General features: G+C 36.0%; 2 protein-coding genes and 1 long non-coding RNA gene across 4 annotated transcripts in view; 1 reads left to right on the top strand and 2 right to left on the bottom strand.

The window, feature by feature from the left end:
- LOC127549661 (uncharacterized) overlaps positions 1-12,646 on the bottom strand; it is a 28,271-nt gene extending 15,625 nt beyond the window's left edge. Inside the window, exon 1 of the long non-coding RNA XR_007950686.1 lies at positions 8,988-12,646. This is a non-coding gene — a long non-coding RNA (uncharacterized LOC127549661). The remainder of the gene's footprint in view (positions 1-8,987) is intronic.
- Positions 213-22,158, top strand: VTI1B (vesicle transport through interaction with t-SNAREs 1B). 2 transcript variants are annotated; one of them, XM_051977881.1, is made up of 6 exons: positions 216-753; positions 7,925-7,983; positions 12,654-12,845; positions 16,894-17,067; positions 20,381-20,442; positions 21,793-22,158. In XM_051977881.1, exons 1-6 carry the CDS (start codon positions 642-644, stop codon positions 21,884-21,886), a joined length of 693 nt encoding a protein of 230 aa, XP_051833841.1. In that variant the 5' UTR covers positions 216-641; the 3' UTR covers positions 21,887-22,158. The 2 variants fall into 2 exon arrangements, with proteins under 2 accessions (XP_051833842.1, XP_051833841.1); XM_051977882.1 differs by lacking the exon at positions 7,925-7,983 and having other exon boundaries at positions 213-753.
- Positions 22,057-22,574, bottom strand: part of ARG2 (arginase 2) — a 40,171-nt gene continuing 39,653 nt past the window's right edge. The window contains exon 8 of the mRNA XM_051977878.1: positions 22,057-22,522. Within this exon, the coding sequence (XP_051833838.1) occupies positions 22,317-22,522 (206 nt within the window). The 3' untranslated portion in view covers positions 22,057-22,316. The remainder of the gene's footprint in view (positions 22,523-22,574) is intronic.

The raw sequence follows: 22,574 nt of genomic DNA, 5'->3' as shown, positions 1-22,574 counted from the left end.
AGAAACGAAAAGAGTACTAGGGACTACTGACAGGTGACTATGCGTGATGACGCACAATGAGACTGCGTCTCCGGGAAGCTCCAAGAGTACCTTCCAGGGTTTCCGTATCTCTGGGACTGTCACGAGTCGCTCCTTTTGAACTACAACTCCCTCAAGGCACTGCGACATCAGTGTTTTCCCACGGTCCTTTTTTTTTGTTTTTTTCTCCTTCCCTTCACCGGCTAGTGGGCGGGTGACTGTAGTTATCGCTTCCCAATATATGACAGTTTAGTCGTACCAAATCTGGCAGACAAATCACAGCACACCTCGGGGAGAGAAAAAGAGATGTAGGGAGGCTTTGGCTTCTCTTTTCCTTACTCATTGAAGTCCCCACGAGGAAATGTTTTAAGTTTCTCATCAGGCACATGATGATATGTCCCCTGTGGGTGGTAGGATAGGACTTCGTGGCGAGAGTTCCGGCTCTGAAGGACCCCGTCGCTTCAGTTCCCCGGAAGCTCCTCCTATTACGCTGGGGTGGTAGGGACATTTGCCGGGGGCAATGGATTCGAGATTCGCGGGTGCATCCCCGAAGCTGAGCTAGAAGCTGGCTCCTGGGCCCAGGACCTCGGCCCTGCCGGTGTAGGGATACCTCGCCCTGCGCCATGGCAGCCGCCGTGTCCTCAGAACCTTTCGAGAAATTGCACGAGATCTTCCGCGGGCTCTATGATGACTTGCGAGGGGTCCCCGACAGGCTCCTGGGGACCGGAGGGACGGGTGAGTCCTCTGGGAGGGGGACGGGTGTCCGGGAGTTTCCGGGGCGCCCCCATTCTCTCTAGTTTCCCCATTCCTTCTGGAACTTGCGTCACAAAGTGGACTTAGGAGGAAAGGGCTCGGGGGCCACCTAGTGTCCCCCACTCCCGTCCATCCCAAGTTACATTTGTTGAGCGCCTCTTTGCTTTTATCAAGCGCCAGTTAAGCGCTGGAGGTATAATTAATCAAAAAGAAAAGGGTTCTTACTTTTAAGGAACTTACCCTTGAGCTGCCAGAATGATCAGCGCAAGTTCCAACGGTGCTCTTCTCTCCCTTCCACAATAAATTTAGTAGTCTCATATCATCTCCAGGTTCAAACGTAAACTCCTCTATGCAGGCTTTCAAAGCCTACTGCCAATAATCCCCTTTCAGTTTTTTCATTTTGCATCTCACCACGTACCTTTGGATCCAGTGACACTGGGACGAGACCCTCCATCTCCAGCCTCCAGGCATTTTCTCTGGTTGTCCCCTGTGCTTGGGGTGCTCTATCTCTTCTTAACACTCCTGGTTTCCTTCCAATTCCTGCTAAAAATCCCCCCTTCTCCAACGGAAGCTTATCCCTGTACCTCTTAATTCCAGCACTTTCCTACTATTGGCTGTGCTCAGTTTACCCGTAGTGTATATTGCTCGTTTGTAGGTAATTGTTTGCATGCTGGGGTTGAGTGGTGGTGGATGTGGGAGTGCTCTCATTTTTGCCTTATTGGTTAGAATCCACTCCCACGTACTCTGAAGACCATCATCAGTCAACTACCTACCAATATTTTTTTTTTTGAAGACTCCAATGAGGGGACAAAACTTTTCTCTTGGGGAACCAACCGGAGGCTGATGCTTCCACACTGGACAACTATTAGATAGGAAGGTTTTTTTCCTCCTTAAAGTCAAAGCTAAATTTTCCTCTTGGCTATTTCTATCTTTTTCATTCTGCTTTGTGAGAACAGTTAGCAAAACTAGGCTCCTCTCATTTCAGCATTACAGCTCCTTTTTGACTCTTCTCTTCCCCCAATTAAGAGAAGAGCTGTTATATATTTTTCCTATATTGTTTGAGCAATTCAAGTTAGGTTATATCTTCAAGCATTGTCTACTATGTGCCAGATACTGTGCTGAGCTCTACTCATACAAAAAAAGACAAAAAACAAACCACATGTCCAATAAATAATAATATTGTTTCTAGGGGACACATTCTAATAGGGGAGACATTCTTGCAACAAACAAGACATGTACTGGAGAAATTGGAAATACTTTTGGAGAGAAGGCAGTAGTATTAGTAAAGGGTAAGGGAAAGGCTTCTTGGAATCCTTCGCTCTGCTGGTTGCTTTCTTCCTGAAGTTATTTCTTTTACTGATGCTCTTCCTAAAATTTGGTGCCTGGAAGGAAACAAAATGTTCTCTGTGTGCTTTGACTGTGGATGATTACCATCTTCCAAGTTTGTGCCTCTAAATGTAGCTTCCTATGTGTTGCTTAGTGGAGGCACTGACTAGTGTTGGAGATGATGTGTTTCTCCCCCATTTTTGCTTTTCCAATTAGGACACCTGTTTGAGAAATCTTCTGTGATGTATTTCAGTACTAGTGTCTCAAAAGTTCAACCGCTTTATAGTTCTGGAAGCTCATCTTCAGATACAGCTCCTTTTCTATTCTTCCGATTATGCATCCTCACATTGTTCAACTGATTCAATTATGTTAAGTCAGCAGTTAATTATTAATTACCTTCTATGTGCTAGATAAGCACTCCTTCACACTTTCTGATGTTCCTTACCTGGAAGCATCACTAGAGAAAGATGGTTTAATTCAGTGAATAGCATAATCAAATAAAATAATACTTCTAAAATTCTTTGCAGAACTTAAAGCACTATATAAATGTTAGATGCTTTTAGAAGTTAGTAATTTTTAGGCACTTTATGACATGGGGAATTTGGGTCAAAGGTTATATTAGAGTTAGGGATAAGTTAATGAGAAGTTGATGAGTGTCTTGTCTTTCTAAGGCTTTAAAAACAACAGATTTTCAGCTCTGATGATTTGGATGTCTAATCCTTGTGGAATCAAATGTTTCAGTTTTTAAAGAGGAAATAATATTCCTTTTCACTTGAGATCATAAGAAAACTACAATGTTAAAGAGAAAAGCAATGCACATTTCTGATTGTTTTTTATTTGAAGTCTGATGATATTTCATGATTCATTTTGGAGACAAGAAATATGTTCTCTGTGCTTAGGGGTGCATGAACTGAGTAACAATTGATGAGTGATTTCTAACCTGGTGATGCAAAAGTACAGCTTTCTTTGAAAATCAGAAAACTCAATAGATTACATCTGTCTCATCCTCAACCTGTTCACCTCTATTCAGTCCTTTGTCAATTATGGGCAAAAAAAGCCAGAGAAAGGTTAGGAAAAATGTCTAAGATAAATCTAATATCTACTAGTTTGCAAATTGCAGATTGGCCGGTCAGTTACATCTTTATTATTTAGACCTTTGCCTGGCCATTTCTTAACAGTTAAAAAATTTTTTTTTCTATTTGTGTGAAATATTAGGAACCATAACAAAATCGAGCATGTTTCATAGCCCCCTTACTTTTATCCTTTGTTCTGTAGCTTATGTGCAAAAGCATTACAATGTATACTTTAAAAACTGTGACAAGGTATTTTTGAACCTAAGGTACTCTTCCTCCTGCCTGCATCCTGACCCAAAGATAGATTTTTTTTGGAGGGGGGAGGGTAAGTGACTTGCCCAGGGTCACATAGCTAGGAGGTAATACGGTTCGGAGATTTGAACTCAGGTCATCCTGACTTCAGGGCTGTTACTCTATCCACTGTGCCACCTAGCTGCCCCTCCAAACATAAATGTTACTGCATATTTCAGACTAAATAGAATCGGTATTCTTTCAGAATCTTCTCATAGTTTTCAGTGTTAGCAAAGGAAAACTTGTCAAATGTATTACCACATAGTTCTATTTTATTTAACATTAATACATTCGTCTTAACATGTGTCAATGCTTCTTTCCTCCATTTCTTTAAATCAGACAATTCTCTGCTCTTCTGGATGTTACATTCTGCTCCAAAGTAGAGAACTGCTTTGCAACATACACTGAGGTTTTAAGCATGGGTAAATGTTGTATGAAAAATCACTTACATGCCTACTATGTGCCAGGCACTATATTAAGCTTGGAGATATATCCTTTCTATGAAAGAAATTACATTCCATTAAAGAGATGTAGTACACATCTGTGAATAGTGTTCAGGGAAGGGAATTTTGGTATGCAGTTTTACAGTAATTATTAGTGGAACCATGGGGTAGTAACAATGGTTATATTAACCTGATTACTGTTTCCAGAGCAAGAAAAAGAGGTCAGAGTTTTCTAATAATACATTGTCGTATGGTAATATATGTCTTATACCAGTTCTTGCACACAGATAATTAATGGAAATACATTGCTGCCTCCTGCTGTATGTTTTTGCACTTTTGGACACCCAGAACTTTATTTGATTGTTGTGATATTCCCCCATTTGCAGCATGACCAAAAGGACATTAGCATTTTTAAAATATATATATTTATTTCATTAAATGTTTCCCAATTACAAGTAAAAAAATTAACATTTTAAAAAATTTTGAGATCTAAATTCTCTCCCTCCTTTCCTTCCTTTCTCCTTTCCTTGAGAAAACAAGCAGTTTGATATCATTTATATATGTAAAGTCATATAAAATGTATTTCCATATTTATCATGTTGCAAAAGAAACTACAAACAAAAAACTTTCAAAAAATAAAGTTAAAAAAGTATATTTTCTTTGCATTTAAAGTTTATCAATTCTCTCTCTGAAGATGCATAGCATTTTTCTTCATAGAACTTTTGAAAATGGAGAACATTAATATTAATAAAGATAAGTTTTTTGTGTGTTGGCAAGCAACTTGGGATCATTGATAGCACTGCTACACATTTCCAAAGGCTTTTAGATTTGCTTTTCCAATTTAATTCTGGGTTTAAGTTTATTGTCCTTAAAATGTGCTGTCCCATATGGGTAAGGTATTATGTCTTTAGCTGTATGTTACAGTACAGAAAATAAATTATTCATTTGGTTTTTCTTATGACTTTATTCTTAGGCTGATCTCTTTTATGTAATCATAGAATTCCTCATGCTTTGGGGCTTGATTATCTGTAAACTGTAACAACTGAATCTTCTCACCTCTCTATAAGGAATCTTCCTCCTATTTAGACCCAGTGGTTGACTTATCAAGGAATTTTGTATTTTAATTTTGCATAAGAGATTCCTTATTGGAAAAACTTTAAAGGCTGAAAAAATGTCAAGATTTTTTTTTTTTTTTTTTTTGGTTTACCGCGTAATCAGTAAATAATAACAATGAAAAAATGTATGCCTTGGAGGAGTTTGTGAAGAGGTCTCCAAATAAAAAGTCTATATGCAGGTAGTCTTAGAAGTTGATGAGAGTTGTTCTTTAGAACTGATTGTACATACCCCATACCTGATCATTAATATTTATTCCCTTGCTGTACTATATGGAATCTGACCACTGGGCTCTTAAATGTTGGTTTCTTCATTGCCAAGAAGAAAGGAAGGACAGTTCATGCTTGCTCATTAAAAAAAAATATATATATATATATCAAAAGGATATAAATAATTATAGAAACTTATTGTATTTCACTCAGGGTAGAATATGGGTTATGCAGAAGAAAGGGTATATTCCAGGGATCTATTGATCCTAAGATAGAGTAATAATAAGATAGAAAATAATAATTTTGAAGTTTACCTTGTGAAGCATTTATTTTACTCTTAATGACTAAAAATGCTTCGATCACATCTACATTATATTTTATTTATTTATTTTTAATCACTTTTTTTATTACAGCTTTTTATTTACAAGATATATGCATGGGTACTTTTTCAGCATTGACAATTGCAAAACCTTTTGTTCCAATTTTTCCCCTCCTTCCTCCCATCCCCTCCCCCAAATGGCAGGTAGACCAATACTTGTTAAATATGTTAAAGTATATGTTAAATACAATATATGTATACATTCTACATTATATTTTAAATAAATTGGGGTTTATTCAGCCCCCCAAGTTTTTTCACTTGGCTGAATTGGCTTCATTTTTAAAAATTATTTTCCCCTAAACAGTACTTTATTTTTCCAAATACATATATAGTTTCCAATATTCACTTTTGTAAGATTTTGTGTTGCAAATTTTTTTTCTGTCTCTCTCTCCTCCCCGTCATTAAACATGTGTAATCCTTTAAAACATATTTCCATATTTGTCATGTTGTACAAGTAAAATCAAACTAAAGGGAAAAAAGCATGAGAAAGAAAAAGGGTGAAAATATCATGCTTTGACCCACATTCAGTCTCCATTGTTCGTTCTTTGCTTACGGATGGCACTTTGCACCCCAAATATATTAGAATTGTCTTGAGCCACCACATTGCTGAGAAGAGCCCAAGTCTATTATAGTTGATCATCATACAATCTTGCTGTTGTTTTCCTGGTTCTGCTAGCTTCAATCATGTCCCTTTCATCTGTATCTATATCTTCCCTTTATTGATCCCACATTCTAGCCAAACTGGTCTTACTAATATTGTTCCTTATTGAAGATATTCCATCTCTCATCTTGTAGCTTCACCTTTGCTGCTGCACCATATCTGCACTGCTTTCTCTCATGTCTGCCTCTTAGAATCCCTCACTTGCTTCAGAGCCCAGCTCAAGCCCCACCTCCAAAATAAGTGAACACTTTCCTCCATTTTCCTGTGAAGTATTCCCTTCCCCCTCATTACATGGGTTAGGATACTTACAAAATACATGTATGTTGTAAGGGTAGGGACTTTCAGTTTTGTCATCAGTGCCTTACATATCAGTGTTTGGCACAACAGGGTTTTATTAAATACTTGTTGATTCCTCATTTTATTTACCATATGTGCTTCTTACTGACATTTTGAAAAGTAAAATCCACTTAAATTAAGGAGGCTGTTCTCCACCATTGAGGAGAGGGGGAAAAATGTTCCTTAAGTATTAAAGAAATTTTTGAAAGAAAAGCTCCCAAAATGTTTTGATCAGTGGCAACATCACAAGAATTAATTTTTAAGAATCTGGGTTGATTCTTTTCATTTAGATATTTTTAAAAGGCACCCTTTTTTTTTTTTTTAATGTTATAGAGTTTGTTTTAAAGGAGTTAAATGAATTAACATAAAAATGCCCTACCGATATTTATTGGTTGTTATTGTCATGACCATAATTAGTTATTACCATAGAATTGTCAGAGGTAGCTATCAAACTGTGCATATCTTTTGATCCAGCAGTTACTACTGGGCTTATATCCCAAAGAAATCTTAAAGAAGGGAAAGGGACCTGTATGTGCAAGAATGTTTGTGTAAGCCCTATTTGTAATGGCCCCAGACTGGAAACTGAGTGGATGCCCATCAATTGGAGAATGGCTGAATAAATTGTGGTATATGAATATTATGGAATATTATTGTTCGGTAAGAAATGACCAGCAGGAGGATTTCAGAAAGGCCTGGAGAGACTTACATGAACTGATGCTGAGTGAAATTAACAGGACCAGGAGATCATTATATACTTAAACAACAATATTATATGATGATCAATTCTGATGGATGTGGCTCTCTTCAACAATAAGCTGAACCAAATCAGTTCTATTTGTTCAATAATGAATAGAACCAGCTATAACCAGCGAAAAAACTCTGGGAAATGAGTATGAACCACAACATAGCATTTCCAATGCCTCTGTTTTTGTCTGCTTGCATTTTTGATTTCTTTCACAGGTTAATTGGACACTATTTCAAAGTCCGAGTCTTCTTGTGCAGCAAAATAATTGCTGCAATATACATATATTGTATTTAACATATACTTTAACATATTTAACATGTATTGGTCTGCTTGCCATCTGTGGAAGGGGGCAGGGGGAAGGAGGGGAAAAATTGGAACAAAAGGTTTGGCAACTGTCAATGCTGAAAAAATTACCCATGCATATATCTTGTAAATAAAAAACTATATAAATAATAATAATTAAAAAAAAAAAAAGAATTACCAAAGGTTAGCAGAAAATAGGGGGAAAGTAGAGTGGATGGTATGTATAAAAGTCATAGAAGCAGACTGGAATAGAATATAACTTTTTTTTTTTCAGAAGAGAAAAAGAAGTTAATCAGAGACTTTGATGAGAAACAACAGGAAGCAAATGAAACGGTGAGATCTGGGAAGTAAGGGACATCTTTCTTTTACTAATATTTGGTTTTTCCAAAAGTTGTGCCTGAATCTGACCTGTGACTGCACCCGATTTGGGGCCTTAGTTTTGAATGTCATCCTGAAGGTAGGTAGCATCTGTGGATAAAGAAGGCTTGGGAATAATTCTGAATAATCATGTTTTGATGATGATATTTTGATGGCTGCTCTAAAATGCGTCTGTCCTAATCTTATTATTATTATTATTTTTTTTGCTGAGGCAACTGGGGTTAAGTGACTTGCTCAGGGTCACACAACTAGGAAGTGTTAAGTGGAGTCAGGTCCTCCTGACTTCAGGGCTAGTGCTCTATCCATTGTGCCATCTAGCTGCCCCATCCTAATCTTATTTTAAGAATTTTTGTGCACATACATAAATGAAATCAAAGGAGTCTTTTGGGTCATCCTTATTTGATAGTCATTTCTCTCTTAAAGTAAATATTATAAATCTACATTGAAAACTTAGAGGGTTTCATTGAGGAAACACCACTCTTGCAGAAGTATTCACACTTTCATTACACTTTTAAAGTTCACACTCTAAAACTAAGGCTTCAGAGTTGCATTTAGTTGTTGTTGGTAGTGATACTATTAATCAACAATATCTAACACTTTAAAGTTTGCAAAGCACTCTACACATTTTTTTTAATCCTCACAACAACTCTTAGAAGGTAATTAGTAAAGGTTATCTTTTAGGTGTAGTATTTTTTTTTCTCTTCAAAAAAATGACTTTTTTCTCTCTCTTCCCCTAGACAGAAATTTTTTAAAAAAAGAAAAAGAAAACTCTCATAACAAATATTTAGCTCTATTTTGTGAAAGAGGAACTTGAGGCTGAATGAGATTAAGTGGTCATTCAGCTTGTGTCATAAATAGGATTTGAACCCAGGTTTTCACTCTTCAAGTGAGTAATCACTGAAGACAAATGATCAAAATTAGAGAGGTGGTTATGTAGTTAGAAATTAATCAGTTCCTACCTGTTTTCCAGGTAAGTTTGTACTGGAAATAAAAAGATGGTAAGTTTCTTATTTCTAGGATACGTGAACCAAGAGATTAGATGCTTGATCATGTTGGAACTGTGACACAACAAAGGGAATGCTGCTTGCCTCTAGGAGAAGAGTTCTAGTTACTGATTTATGTTGGTTTATGACCAATCCTGCAACATGGAGCTAAGCTGTTGTGGCAGCTGCGCATTCTGAGAGAGCACAGAGTAAGAATACAGGGATGTTCCAACCTCCTCCTCCTTATCTTTAGCAGTTCCTGCCTTCCTCATTGGTTGTTTTAGCTCTTATTTAACATGAGACCAGAGACAAAATATTGGGTGTTTTTTTTCAATAGTATTGTATTTTCAAAAAAATGTAAAGATAATTTTCAACATTCATTTTTGTAAGACTTTGTGTCCCAAAATTTTCTTCTTATCTCCTTCCTCCTCAGGACAGCAAGCAATCTGATATGGATTAAATATGTACAATTCTTTTAAACATATTTTCATATTTATCATATTGTACAAGAAAAATCAGACCACTACTGGGTCTGTATCCCAAAGAGATCATAAAAAAGGGAAAAGGACCCCTGTGTGCAAAAAATGTTTGTAAGCATGCCTTTTTGTAATTGCAAGGAACTAGAAACTTACTGGATGCCCATCAGTTTGGGAATGGCTGAATAAATTATGGTATATGTATGTTATGGAATATTATTGTTCTATAAGAAATGATCAGCAGGATTATTTTAGAAAGGCTTGGAGAAACTTTTATATGTACTCATACTAAATGAAGTGAGTAGAACCAAGAAAACATTGTACATAGCAACAACAAGATTATGTGATGATCAACTCTGATAGATGTGGCTCTTTTCAACAACGAGGTGATTTAGGCCAATTCCAATAGACTTGTGATGGAGAGAGCCATCTGCATCCAGAAAGAATGTTGAAAACTTTCTTTACATGTATTTGAAAAATAAAATACTATTGAAAATTAAAAAAAAAAAATTCTAGTCATCTGTTTTCTGGTGTCATGTTAAATAAGAGACTAGAATAATCAATGAGGAAGGGAGGAGCTGCTAAAGGTAAGGGGGAGAGACTAGTTAGGACATCTCTGCATTCTTGCTCTGTGCTCTCAGAATGCACAGCCGTCACAACAGCATATCTCCAAGTTGCAGGGTTGGATATAATCCAATATAAATCATTAATTTATTGTTGCTTGCTTGTTTTTTTTTCTCTCATTTTTTTTTTCATTTTTGATCTGATTTGTCTTGTGCAGCATAAATGAAAACATGTATAGAAGAATTGCACATATTTAAGATATATTGGTTTACTTGCTTTTCTAGGAGAGAAGAATGAAGGAAAGGGAAGGAGAAAAATTTGGAAAACAAGGTTTTACAAGGGTGAATGTTAAAAACTATCTTTGCATATATTTTGAAAATAAAAAAACTTTTGTTTAAAAAAAAGTCAGGCCAAAATTTAAAAAAAGCATGAAAAAGAAAAAAAAACAAAAAAGGTGAAAATACTATATGTTTTGATCTACATTTAGTCTCCATAGTTCTCTCTCTGGATTCAGATAGCATTTTCCATCCCAAGTCTTTTTGAATTGCCTTGAATCATGGCATTGCTGAGAAGAAGCAAGTTCATCACAGTTGATCATTACATAATCTTGTAACTATGTACAGTGTTCTCTTCGTTCTGCTTATTTCACTCAGCATCAGTTCATGTAAGTCTTTCCAGGCTTTTTTTTTTTTTCTTTTTTCCTTTAAGAGTATTTTATTTTTCTAAATACAAGCAAAAATAGTTTTCAGAATTCACCTTTGCAAAACCTTGTGTTCCAAATTTTTCTCCCTCTCCTTCCCCTTTCACCCACTCCTAGACAGCAAGCAATCCATTAAGTTAAATGTGTGCAATTCTTCTAAACATATTTCTATATCCATTGTGCTGTGCCAAAAAAAAAAAAAAAAAAAATCAGATCAAAAGGGAAAAAACCAGGAAAAAGAAAAAAAAAAAAAGGAAACAAACCAAAAAAGGTGAAAATCCATATTCAGTCTCCATAGTTCTCTCTGGATGTGGATGCTACTTTCCATCCCAAGTCTATTGTAATTACCTTGAATCACCTCATTGTTAAAAAGAGCCAAGTCCATCACAGTTGATCATCACATAATATTGTTGTTGCTGTGTACAATGTTATCTTGGTTCTGTTCCCATCACTCAGCATCAGTTCATGTACATTTCTCCAGGCTTTTCTGAAATCAGCCTGCTCATTATTTCTCAAAGAACAATAATATTCTATTACTTTCATATACTATAACTTATTCAGGTATTTCCCAACTGGTGAGTATCCACTTAACTTTCCAGTTCCTTGCCACTACAGAAAGAGCTGCTACAAACATTTTTGTACATGTGGGTACTTTTCCCTCTTTTATGATTTCTTTAGGATACAAACTTAGTAGTGAGACTGCTGGATCAAAGGGTATGCACAGTTTGATAGCCCATTGGACATAGTATTTTATTTCCAATAGCATGCCTGGTTTTATCTTCTTTGTGCTAGGGGCAAGAGAAGTTTGTGCTTCCAAGCTCTTTGTTCCAAAACTGAATTTGGAGACATGATCAGAGCCCTGAGTATTGTGAGCATTATCTCAGAGACGTTTGTAATCACCTTCAATTTGAAACTTGTTTTCTAGACTCTTGCCTTGAATAGCATGTTGAGGCATTAGGGAATTAAAACTGAGTATTTTCAGATAGTTAAAGAGGAGAAATATTTGATATCTGACCCTTGGTTTGGGGTTAGCTAGGTGATGCAGTGAATAGAATGCCAGGCCTGAAGCCAGGAAGATTCAACTTTGTGAGTTCAAATCTGGCCTCAGACACTTGCTAGCTGTGTGACCCTGGGCAAGTCATTTAGCACTGTGCTTACCTCAGTTTCTTCATTTGTAAAATGAACTGGAGAAGGAAATAGCAAACTACTCCATTATCTTTCCCAAGAAAACCTTAAATGGGGTCAGGGAGAGTCTGAAATGCTTCTACAACAACTTCTTGTTCAGCTCTGTCCTAAAGAGGACAAGTGTGTCTGATTGTCCCAACAGTATCCCCACCTCTAGTTCCTCACCTTCTAGTGTCCTTAGCAGCCTGTGGCTTTGCAGCAGATTCACCTGCAGGCCGCTGTGCTCCCTGGTGAAGTTAGCATCCAGGCTAGACTGGGATAGATTTAGCGGTGTCATCATGGAGTGGGGATGATGCTAAACTCCACTTGGGTCATTTGGCTTCTCTTCCTGTATCTCACACTTAAAAGTAGTTGTGTGACCAGGAGTAGATAATGACCCTCTTTTTGCCTCAGGGTCTTCATCTGTTAGTTGGGGTTTGTAGGATCATAGATCTGGAGCTGGAGGCCCCTACCTTAGTGGTTGTCTAGTTCTTTTTACAGATAAGGAATTTGACATGTACTGACTTACACAAGGTCACACAGGAAATGAAGAATAGTGTCAGCATTCAAACTCAGGACCTGGGGCTCTCACTATAGTGCTTCTTTTACTGTATCCACCACCTCCTTCACCCCTTGCCTCATCCTGTGATTGTAATAATGAAAGCAATTTGAAGACTTTAAAGAACTATGTCTAAATGTGAGTTGTTAATACTCCTGGCTGCTTTCCTAACTTGACAGCTGGCAGAGATGGAAGAGGAGCTGCGCTATGCCCCCCTGTCTTTTCGCAACCCTATGATGGCCAAGCTTCGGAGCTATCGCAGAGACCTGGCTAAGCTCCAGCGAGAGGTGAGGAGCACTCCTTTGACGGTGCCACCTGGAGGCCGAGGAGATAGTAGATTTGGGGCATATGCTATAGAGAATGATCACATGGTAAGTTCTTGAATCTCAGGTACATTTATAATTAGATTTGTTTTTGCTTTTGCTTTTTCTGAGATCCTGATTGCTACCCCTGCCTTTTTCACCTCAGCTGAAGCATAGAAACTGAAGATTCTGTTCCAGGTGTGTGTGTGTCTCTCTCAAGTATGTTTCTTATGAACAGCATTGTTGGATTTTGATTTCTAATCTATTCTGCTACACAATTCCATTTTATGCATGAGTTCACTCCATTCACATTCAGAGTTATGTTTATTGTATATTTTTCCTTATCCTATTTTTACCGTTTATTCTTTTTACCCTATCTTTCCTCAAAAGTCTGTTTTATTTCTAATCATTACCTACTTTAACATGCCCTCATTTTTATCAGCCCCTTTTCTTTTCTCTTATTCCTTTCCCACCTATTTTCCTTTAGTATAAGATAGATTTCTATACCCAAGTGTGTTATTCCTTCTTTGAACCAATTCTGAATGTTAGTAAGATGCATCTTCCCTTCCTTTTGCAATTCTTTAATATGAGATAATTTTGCCCATTCTTCATCTCCCTTCCCCTTTCTCCCAGTGCATCTCTCTTTGTCATTCCTTAATTTAATTTTTTAAAAATCATCCCATCAGAGTCATCCCACATCTGTGATCTGTCTTTGTATACTCTTTCCTACTGCCATGATAATAAAAAAGTTCTTAGGAGTTACAAGTATCATCTTTCCATTCCCTCCCTCCTGTATCTTGTATTTGAAAGTAACAATTTTTATTCAGCTCTGGTCTTTTCATCAGGAATATTTGAAAGTTCTCTATTTCATTAAATGTTCATTTTTTTCTCCCCAGATTATATTCAGTTTTGCTGGATAGATCATTCTTAAATATAATCCTAGTTTCTTTGCCTTCTGGAATTTCATATTCCAAGTCCTCTGGTTCTTTGATGTGGAAGTTTGTATAATCCTGGCAATATTGGAGGGTTTCTTTCCATTGCTTACAATATTTTCTCCTTGACCTAAGAGTTCTGGAATTTGTCTACAATATTCCTATAAGTTTTTATTTTGGGATTTCTTTCAGAAGATAATTGGTGGATTCTTCTTTTTTTTTTCTTTTCTATTTATTTATTAGTTTTCATCATTTACTTTTATAAGATTTTGATTTCCAGTTTTCCTTCTCCCACCTCCCCAAGTTGATATAGGTTATACATGTGCAATCATATTAAACATATTTCCACATTAGTCATGTTGTGAATGAAGAATCAGAGCTAAAGGTAGTACAAAAAAAAAAAAGTGAAAATTTTATGCGTCAATCTGCATTTAAACTTCATAGTTTTTCCTCTGGATATAGATAGTGTTTTTTGTCATGAGTCTTCTGGAATTTTCTTAGACCATTGTATTGCTGAGAAGAGCAGCACACTGCTGCTATTACTGTGTTCAGTGTTCTCACTCAGCATCAGTTCATGGAAGTCTCTCCAGGTTTTTCAGAAATCCACCTGCTTACCATTTCTTACAGAACAATATGTAGTCCATTGTATTCATGTATTACAGTTTGTTCAACTATTCTTCAATTGATGGACATCCCCTCAATTTCTTTGGGGTAGATTTTTTTTTTTTTTTTTAATTTCTATTTTACCTTCTAACTTCAGGATATCAGGGCAGCTTTCTCTGACATATTATCTTTCTTTGATCATGGCTTTCAAATAGTTGAATAATTCTTAAATTATCTCTCCTGGATCTATTTTCCAGGTCAGTTTTCCTGTTGAGATATTTCACAGTTTATTTTCTTCTTTTTTTTTTTTTCCATTCTTTTGATGTTTTTTTATTTCTTGATGTCTTGTGAAATCACTAGCTTCCACTAGCTTAATTCTAATTTTTAAAGAATTATTTTCTTCAGTGACTTTTTGGATCTCTTTTTTCATTTAGCTACTTGTACACCATCATCTTAGCTCTACTCTGGTGCATTTATGCAGACAAGTAGCCTATAAAGAGAAGGCTGTTAACTACATTAGTTTTAATTCTCTCACAGAAAGTTTGCAATTTGATCTAGTGACCATGGATGTAAAGTTGCCTAAGCTTTCCAGAAAATATAGGATGCTGCTAAGTTTCTCAGGTACTATGGAATATGAGAGATTTTTCTTAATCTCTATGATTTAAGGAGTGGCAACAGTAATGTATGACACTGAAAGTCTAGAGACTTTAATTCTGATCCCACCTTTGCCACTGTCTAATCATGTGACCTTAAATAAGGCAATTTGTGGACCTCTTTTATCTGTAAAGTGAGGGTTTGAAATATATGACCCAAACTTTAAGTCTCTTCATATTAAATTTTATGATGTTTTTATGAGAATCTGAGGAGTAGAGAAGATAAAATCTTTAATCCAGATTAAAAAGGATAAAGACTAAAACACAATTAAGATTAGGAAGAGATTGTAAAGAAGGGAAGGCTTGATAAGGTCAGTCAAAGTAAATTAATTATAGATGATAAGTTAATTGTGAGTCAGAAGAATAGTGTTGTTTTGAATAAAATAAACCAACTTTAGGTTTAGAATCATAAATCTAGAAGAAGGGACTTCAGACCTTCCAGTCCATACTCCTCATTTTACAAATAAGAAAATGGAGGCTCAGGGAATTTGAGTGACTTACTCAACCTTACCTAGGAGGCAGTAAGTATCAGAGGTAGAATTTGAATCCAGGTCCTCCTTTGAAGTGTCCTTTCTGTATTTAATCTGGCTGTAATATTGGGTATTGTTTGCCCAGTGAAAGACAGTTGTTTTTAATATATAAGTGAGTTGCTATAGGTGTCCTAGGATCCTGTTTGATTATTAACATATAGAATACAATAAAAGGCTTTCACTAGACTTATTTCTTCTAGTGGCATTGTTTTGTAATCCTAAGTTGTTTATTCAGAGCTAGAAATGTATGCTTTTTAAATGTTATATGGCAGTGGTTCTCAAACTTTTATTCTCAGTATCTTCATGTTATTAAAAAACTATCGAGGATCTGTTCAAAGAGTTTTTGTTCACATGGGTTATATTTATAGGTATTTACTCTATTAGAAATAAAAAATAATTTTGAATTTGTAGACCCTCTGAAAGGGTTTCAGAGACCCCAACAATTCTTTGGACTACACTTTGAGGACTACTGTTATATGGAATGGCTGTTAGGATGGGGAAGCATGAAGGAAGAAATTCTGTAGTTGTAATAACCGAATTAATCAAAACTTCTATTTAAAAAGTATGTTAGGTTTGGTAATTGTCAATACTATAAAATTACACATGCATATAACTTGTAAATAAAAAGCTATTAAAAAATAATAAAAAATAAAAAGTATGTTGTTTGTACTTAAGCTGCTCAGTAATATAAATGGAATTTAGCTTTAGTGAAGATTTAGAAAATTAGGAATTGTCTATTAGGACAACAGAAACTGCTGTTCAGCATGAGGTATCAAAGTGGATAGTAATTTGGGCCTGGAGTCAGCAAGATCCAAGGTCAAGTCTAGCCTCAAACACTTACTTGCTGCGTGATGCTGGACAAGTCAATGCTGTTTACCTCAGTTTCCTTAACTGTAAAATAGCACCTATTTTCCAGGGTTGTTATAAAAATTAAATGAAATCTTTTTTAGAGTGTTTAGTACATGGTGCCACATGAAGTGCCTGTCATGAAGTAGTCGCTTAATAAATGACTCTTCCCTTCATTTAACTGTCATTTTTCTATACTGTTTTATAAATCTTAAAGCATTATAGAATTAAAATTTTTAATGAATGAAAAAGGAAAGTTATTATTCGTAAGTACAGAGAAAGCTATACAATTCTTACAATATTGAAACCAGTTCAACTCCCTTTGGGGGGGCTTCTTGATGGCCTTTAAAAATAGGAAAAGTTCTCACTTTTTTGATATTTTCTTTCCCACTCAACCAAAAAAGCAACAGAGGATAAGAATTGAGAGCAATGTGTCTATCTACTAGGTCTGAGTTCTCTTCTTCCTATCTGAAAAATTGTTCCCTTGTCTCCTTTCTTAACAAAGGTTATAAAGAAAATGCATATAATGATTCTTTTTCCATTTTTTGGTCAGAATCAGCTGCAGTCTAAAAGGGTTTTACTTCTACAAGGAACTGAGAGCCTAAATCGAGCCACTCAGAGTATCGAACGCTCCCATCAGATTGCCACTGAGACGGATCAGATTGGTTCTGAAATCATTGAAGAATTGGGGGACCAAAGAGACCAGCTGGAACGCACAAAGAGCCGAGTAAGTTCCGCCTGAATTTATTGGGGAAGAGGGCAGAGGCAAGGAAAGAGGTGAGTTAGGTGTCTTTCATTAAAGTCGAAGGTTTATTATGATTTAGGAAATACAAAAGCCAGAAACTACATTATCTCCGAGTTTAGGAATTAAGAGGCAGAGATGGGAACCTTAAATTTCCCTTTCTTTGAACCTAAGAACTAGAATTTCTTAGTAGGGTGAACTAAATTACTTTTTAAAATAGATGTCTTTCCTTGAATGTAGAGATCTTTTTTAATCATAATTTTTGCATTTATTGTAAAAGAATAGAGATTGCACTTGTAATTTTCATTGGTTTGCCTCATTATATGTTGTTTGCCTCATTAAATTTCTTGTTCCTCAAGAACAGAAATCTCTTACCATCCTTTATATTTGTAATACTTGGCATGGGGTCTGGTACATAGTAGGCTTTTAATAAATACTTGTTCCTTGACCAGAAGGTCACTTAGGACACTGAGAGGTTATGTGACTTAGGAGCCCATGTTCACAGCTATTTATCTATTGAAAATGGAGCTAGGAATTCTTCCAGGTTTCCTTGGCTAGCTCTCTATTCCCTATGCTACACTGCCTCTTATTTATTGACAAATGTCACAGGACTAATGTTCCTTTTACTGATTTTTATATCTTTTCTATTGGAAGAGACAGCAAAGTTACTAAACAAAAAAGGTTACTTTTCCCATATTTGAAGGTCAAGTTATTTTTTTATTTCATTGACTCAGACTATAATTGCCCTATAATTTTTAGCTTAGGGGGGTACCTTTCTATGCAGTGTCAATGATAAGCCAATAAAAGTAGTCCCATCTTCTTTTTACTATTAGCCATGAGAACTAGAATCATAAGTGACCTTGCAGGCCAGACTTGACCTTGGATTTGCCTGTTATTTACATCTTGGCTCAAGTCCAGAAGTTTTGGAGAATGAAAATGATCCCTTATTTTCTGCATTCCTACTTCAAATTGTTTGATTTGATCCCTTAAGAATAAAAGGGTTAGAAATAGCAGAACGTAATAGTGATATGAATGTCTACTCTTCTAATATTTACAGCAAATCCAGATAGTCTGATTAAAAAAAAAAAGTATTGGAAAAAGATTGGTTGTCTGCACTTTGAGTTCTCTTCTAGATTTAGCAAATAGATAAGTTGTGTTTGAATGGCGAGAAATGAGAGAAGGAGATCAATCTACCAAGGCTGGTTGGACAAATGGCTGAGGAGGACTTATCTGTAAGGACTACCTCTTCAAAACTTTCCTAACCTTCCTTGAGAAATACCAGAGACACACCAGTGTTTTCTTCTCCTTGGTGACTTGATGATGGGCAACATGAGTTAGTGGGGAAAAACATTAGATTTAGAGGCAAAGGCTTGGATTTCAATACTAACTTTGTCAACTATTTTTACAAAAGTCACTTAATCTTTCTGATTCTCAGTTTTTTCACCTATAAAATAAGGAAATTTAACTGGAATTATTAATACTCTAAGGTCCCTTCTAGCTTTAAACTGACAAATAATTGATAAATATTACTTAGATTTGGATAAACTTCCCAGGTTTATAAGAAAATTCCTGCCAGAATTTGAGAGCAGGTATTTTTTCTTTAATGAAATGGATTAACTGTGCATACTCTTTGATCCAGCAGTGTTTCTACTGGGCTTATATCCCAAAGAGATCTTAAAGGAGGGAAAGGGACCCACATGTGCAAAAATGTTTGTGGCAGCCCTTTTTGTAAGTGGCAAGAAATTGGAAACTGAATGGATGCCCATCAACTGGAGAATGGCTGAATAAGTTATGGTGTGTGAATGTTATGGAATATTGTTCTATAAAAAATGACCAGCAGGATGATTTCAGAGAGGCCTAGAGAGCCTTACATGAAGTTATGCTAAGTTAAATGAGCAGAACCAAGAGATCATTGTACACGGCAACAAGAAGATTACATGATGATCAATTCTGATAGACATGATTCTTCTTAACATTGAGATGATTCAGACCAATTCCAATGATCTTGTAATGAAGAGAATCATCTATTTCCCAAGAGAGAAGTGTGAGAACTGAGTGTGGTTCACAGCATAGCATTTTCACTCTTTTTGTTGTTTGCTTGTATTATATTTTTTCTCAATTTTTTCCTGTTTGAGCCGATTTTTCTTGAGCAGCAAGATAATTGTACAAATATGTATGTATATATTGGATATATATATATGGAACATGTATTTTTACTATGTTTTACATATATTGGATTACTTGCCATCTAGAGGAGGGGATGGGAGAAGAGAAAGGAAAATTGAAACACAAGATTTTTCAAGAATTGTTGAAAATTATCCATGCATGTTTTGAAAATAAAAGGCTTTAATTAAAAAAAAAAAATTGATTTGAGGGACAGCTAGTTGATGTAGTGGATAGAGCAACAGCCTTGAAGTCAGGAGGACCTGAGTTCAAATTTGACCTCAGATACATAACACTTCCTGGCTGTATGAACCTGGGCAAGTCACTTAACCTTAATTGTCTCAGCAAAAAGAAAAAAGAAATGGTTTGTAAATACTTAAAGGGGAGGGGTTACTAAAAGCCATATTCATTTCCCTTTCTGACTAGGTTATAGCAAGTATTCAGCAGATTCTTAAAACAGAATTATTCTTGCCCCTCTTCTAAACATATTTCATCAGTATTGCTAAGGAAGATGTAGATATATACATGAATTTTTTGTGATTTTGTGAATTTGATATGAGGCCAGGAAAACACATTGAGGGATAGAATTGGAATTCAGAAATATCTGGACAGGCTAACATAATTGGCTGGAAAGTTCAATGTAAATTTATACAGTTGGGTTAAAAAACATAAGTATAGGATTAGTGGAGTAAGTTGAACGTAATAGATATTATAAAAGAATATGAGGCAAGTTTGAATGGGCACTGCACTCTGCATCAATCAAGTTCAATGAAGCATCAGATAAATCATTATCTTATACCTGTTACCTTATGCTTTAAGGAGGTAGGAAGTGATAATCTAATTGACTTGTGCCATGGCCAGACTGCATGTAGAAAAGTGTCGAGAGGTACTTTTTAGAAGGGACATTGACAAACCTAGAGTATATCCTAAGGAAGGGAGTATATCCCAAAGGTAAGGAGCCTGGAAAACTCATGGTTGAACAATCTGAGATTATTTAAGCTATAGAAATGGATGAAGTCCCTATACACTCAGTAGGATTTATCAGCTATCACAAATTCAATTTTTTGACCTAAGCATTCTGTAATTGAAAAAAAAAAAAAAACAACTCTTGGTTTTCTCCTTTTTTTCTTTTCAGTTGGTGAATACAAATGAAAACTTGAACAAAAGTCGAAAGATCTTGCGTTCGATGTCTAGAAAGTGAGTTTGAAATTGGAGTGTAACTAGTTTTACTAGTTACTTTTATATTACATTTTTCTACTTCTGTCATTATTAATAAATTCATGATGACATTCATCTTCAAGAATAGAGATATGCAATGGAAAGATCTTTGGACATGGACCCAAACCCAGTTTTGCCACTATGATATGTCACTTTGTGCAAATCACTTAACTTGTATTCTCATCTGGAAAAATTAGGATTGGACTAGATGACTTTAAAGAATTCTTCTCTCATATGTACATGTACTGCCACATTAAATTTTGTACACTACAAAACTTAGTTGAGAAATTAAAGTATCTAAAAGATAAGGAAGTAAAGTCAGTAGGAAGCCAGCTACTGAAATGGGGTGACCTATGATACCTGCATTTTGGGGGGGAAATTCCTTTAGCAATTGTGGAATGATTTGAGACCACAACACTAATTTGGAAGCTACTGCAATAGTTTCAGGGATAAACACTTAAATTAGGTTAGTGACTGTGACAATATAATCAAGAAAACATATGGCAGAGATTAAATACAGTGAGGACTTTTGCAGAGGCCTAATTATATGTCTTATGCAGCTCAGGATCAGGGAAGAAATAAGAATAGATATTTGATAGTAAACCCCACATTTGGCTATTGTTGCCTCTTTCTGCTCTGGCTTCCAGCTTTGGAGACAGGTTAAAAAAGTTCATGTTGCTAATAACATTTTCTTAGTTATTAGTGGATACCTCCACCAGCAGGTGGCTTGACCCCTGTTTTAAGCTGTTGCAAGTGATTTTTTTTTTTTTTTTTGAGAGGCACATAATGTTCTCAGGACCTATAAGAGCAGTCTGAAGTTAGATAGGCTACATAGTACTATTAGACTGATAAGAATAGTTTATCTTTTGAATAGTAAGCATCTTGTGGTCAGAAACTGAGATCTAAGAGAACCAGGACAAGATTTTCCAGTTGTAATGACTAAAATAAAGGATAAGAAGGAGATGGAAGAGGACTTAAGTTGCATTAATGATACAGTTTGGAGAAAGAAGTGTCAGCACTTCATGCCTGTGGTATTATGTGAGATTATAGGAAACACCCAGCATGTATAAATATTAAAATTTCAATTTTTCTCCTGCCAGATTCTTTAAGCCAGCCAGATAAAACAAATATTATCCCCATTTTACAGATACATTACACTTAACAGAAGTTTGGTGAATTGTCCTTGAGCACATATAGCCATTAATAGAGAGATATGACAGATTTGACTTAGTGGAGTATTTTTTTCCCACTAAACCACAATGCTTCTAATTCTACCCAGTAGGAGCTTACAAGTTCTAACTTCTGTCCTTTACTTTTTTCCATTTGTAGAGTGGCAACCAATAAACTGCTGCTTTCCATGGTTATTCTTCTGGAGCTGGCCATCTTGGGAGGACTAGTCTATTACAAGTTCTTTCGAAAATAAGGAAAATCCCTGCCTCTGTATTCTCCTTGTGGATCCCTAAATCAAAGAGCTAAAGGACCAACTTTACTGCTAGGGCCTAGCAGTTTAAGCACTCAGACTGTCTGTGTAAGAAAGAAGGAAGATGACGATTGGAAATGTGACGTAATGGTAACAAAGCTGGGGTGCTATACCAAGGTAACAAATGCTGTGTTTATTAGTTCTTTAAATTTATACAGTAATCTAATATATTAATTCCCAATGAACTAAATAAAACCAATTACAGAATACAGTAACATTGGTCACCAAAAATGAGGAGGGATTTTTTTTAAACAATTATGCTTTCATGAAGGCAGTATTAACATTGCCAATTTTAATATCCCTTTAAGTGCCTCTGTAGAACTTTGGAATGCCCATTGTGGAAAAAAAAACCTGTGGAAAAAATACAGACTCTCTAAATTCGAACACATTCTTCACTGTCCGATTCATCTGGTGAACTGGGAGTAGGGAGATGGTCATAGCCATCATGCTGTCCTTCCCTCTTCTGGCCGAAGCTTGAGGCAATCACATCCACAGCCAGTCCGGCTGTGGCCTTCACTTCCTCCTCTGAAGTAGCCAAGAGAGGATTGACTTCAACCAGATCCAGGGCTGATAGTAAACCTGAGGGAACAGAGCCCCACAAATTGTATGAATATGATCCTCCTACCAAAGA

The sequence above is a fragment of the Antechinus flavipes genome, chromosome 2 (assembly GCF_016432865.1).
Source record: "Antechinus flavipes isolate AdamAnt ecotype Samford, QLD, Australia chromosome 2, AdamAnt_v2, whole genome shotgun sequence".
In the NCBI taxonomy this organism is placed as follows: domain Eukaryota; kingdom Metazoa; phylum Chordata; class Mammalia; order Dasyuromorphia; family Dasyuridae; genus Antechinus; species Antechinus flavipes.
Note: the sequence above shows the minus strand (reverse complement) of the source record. Positions and strands in the feature narration are given on the sequence as shown.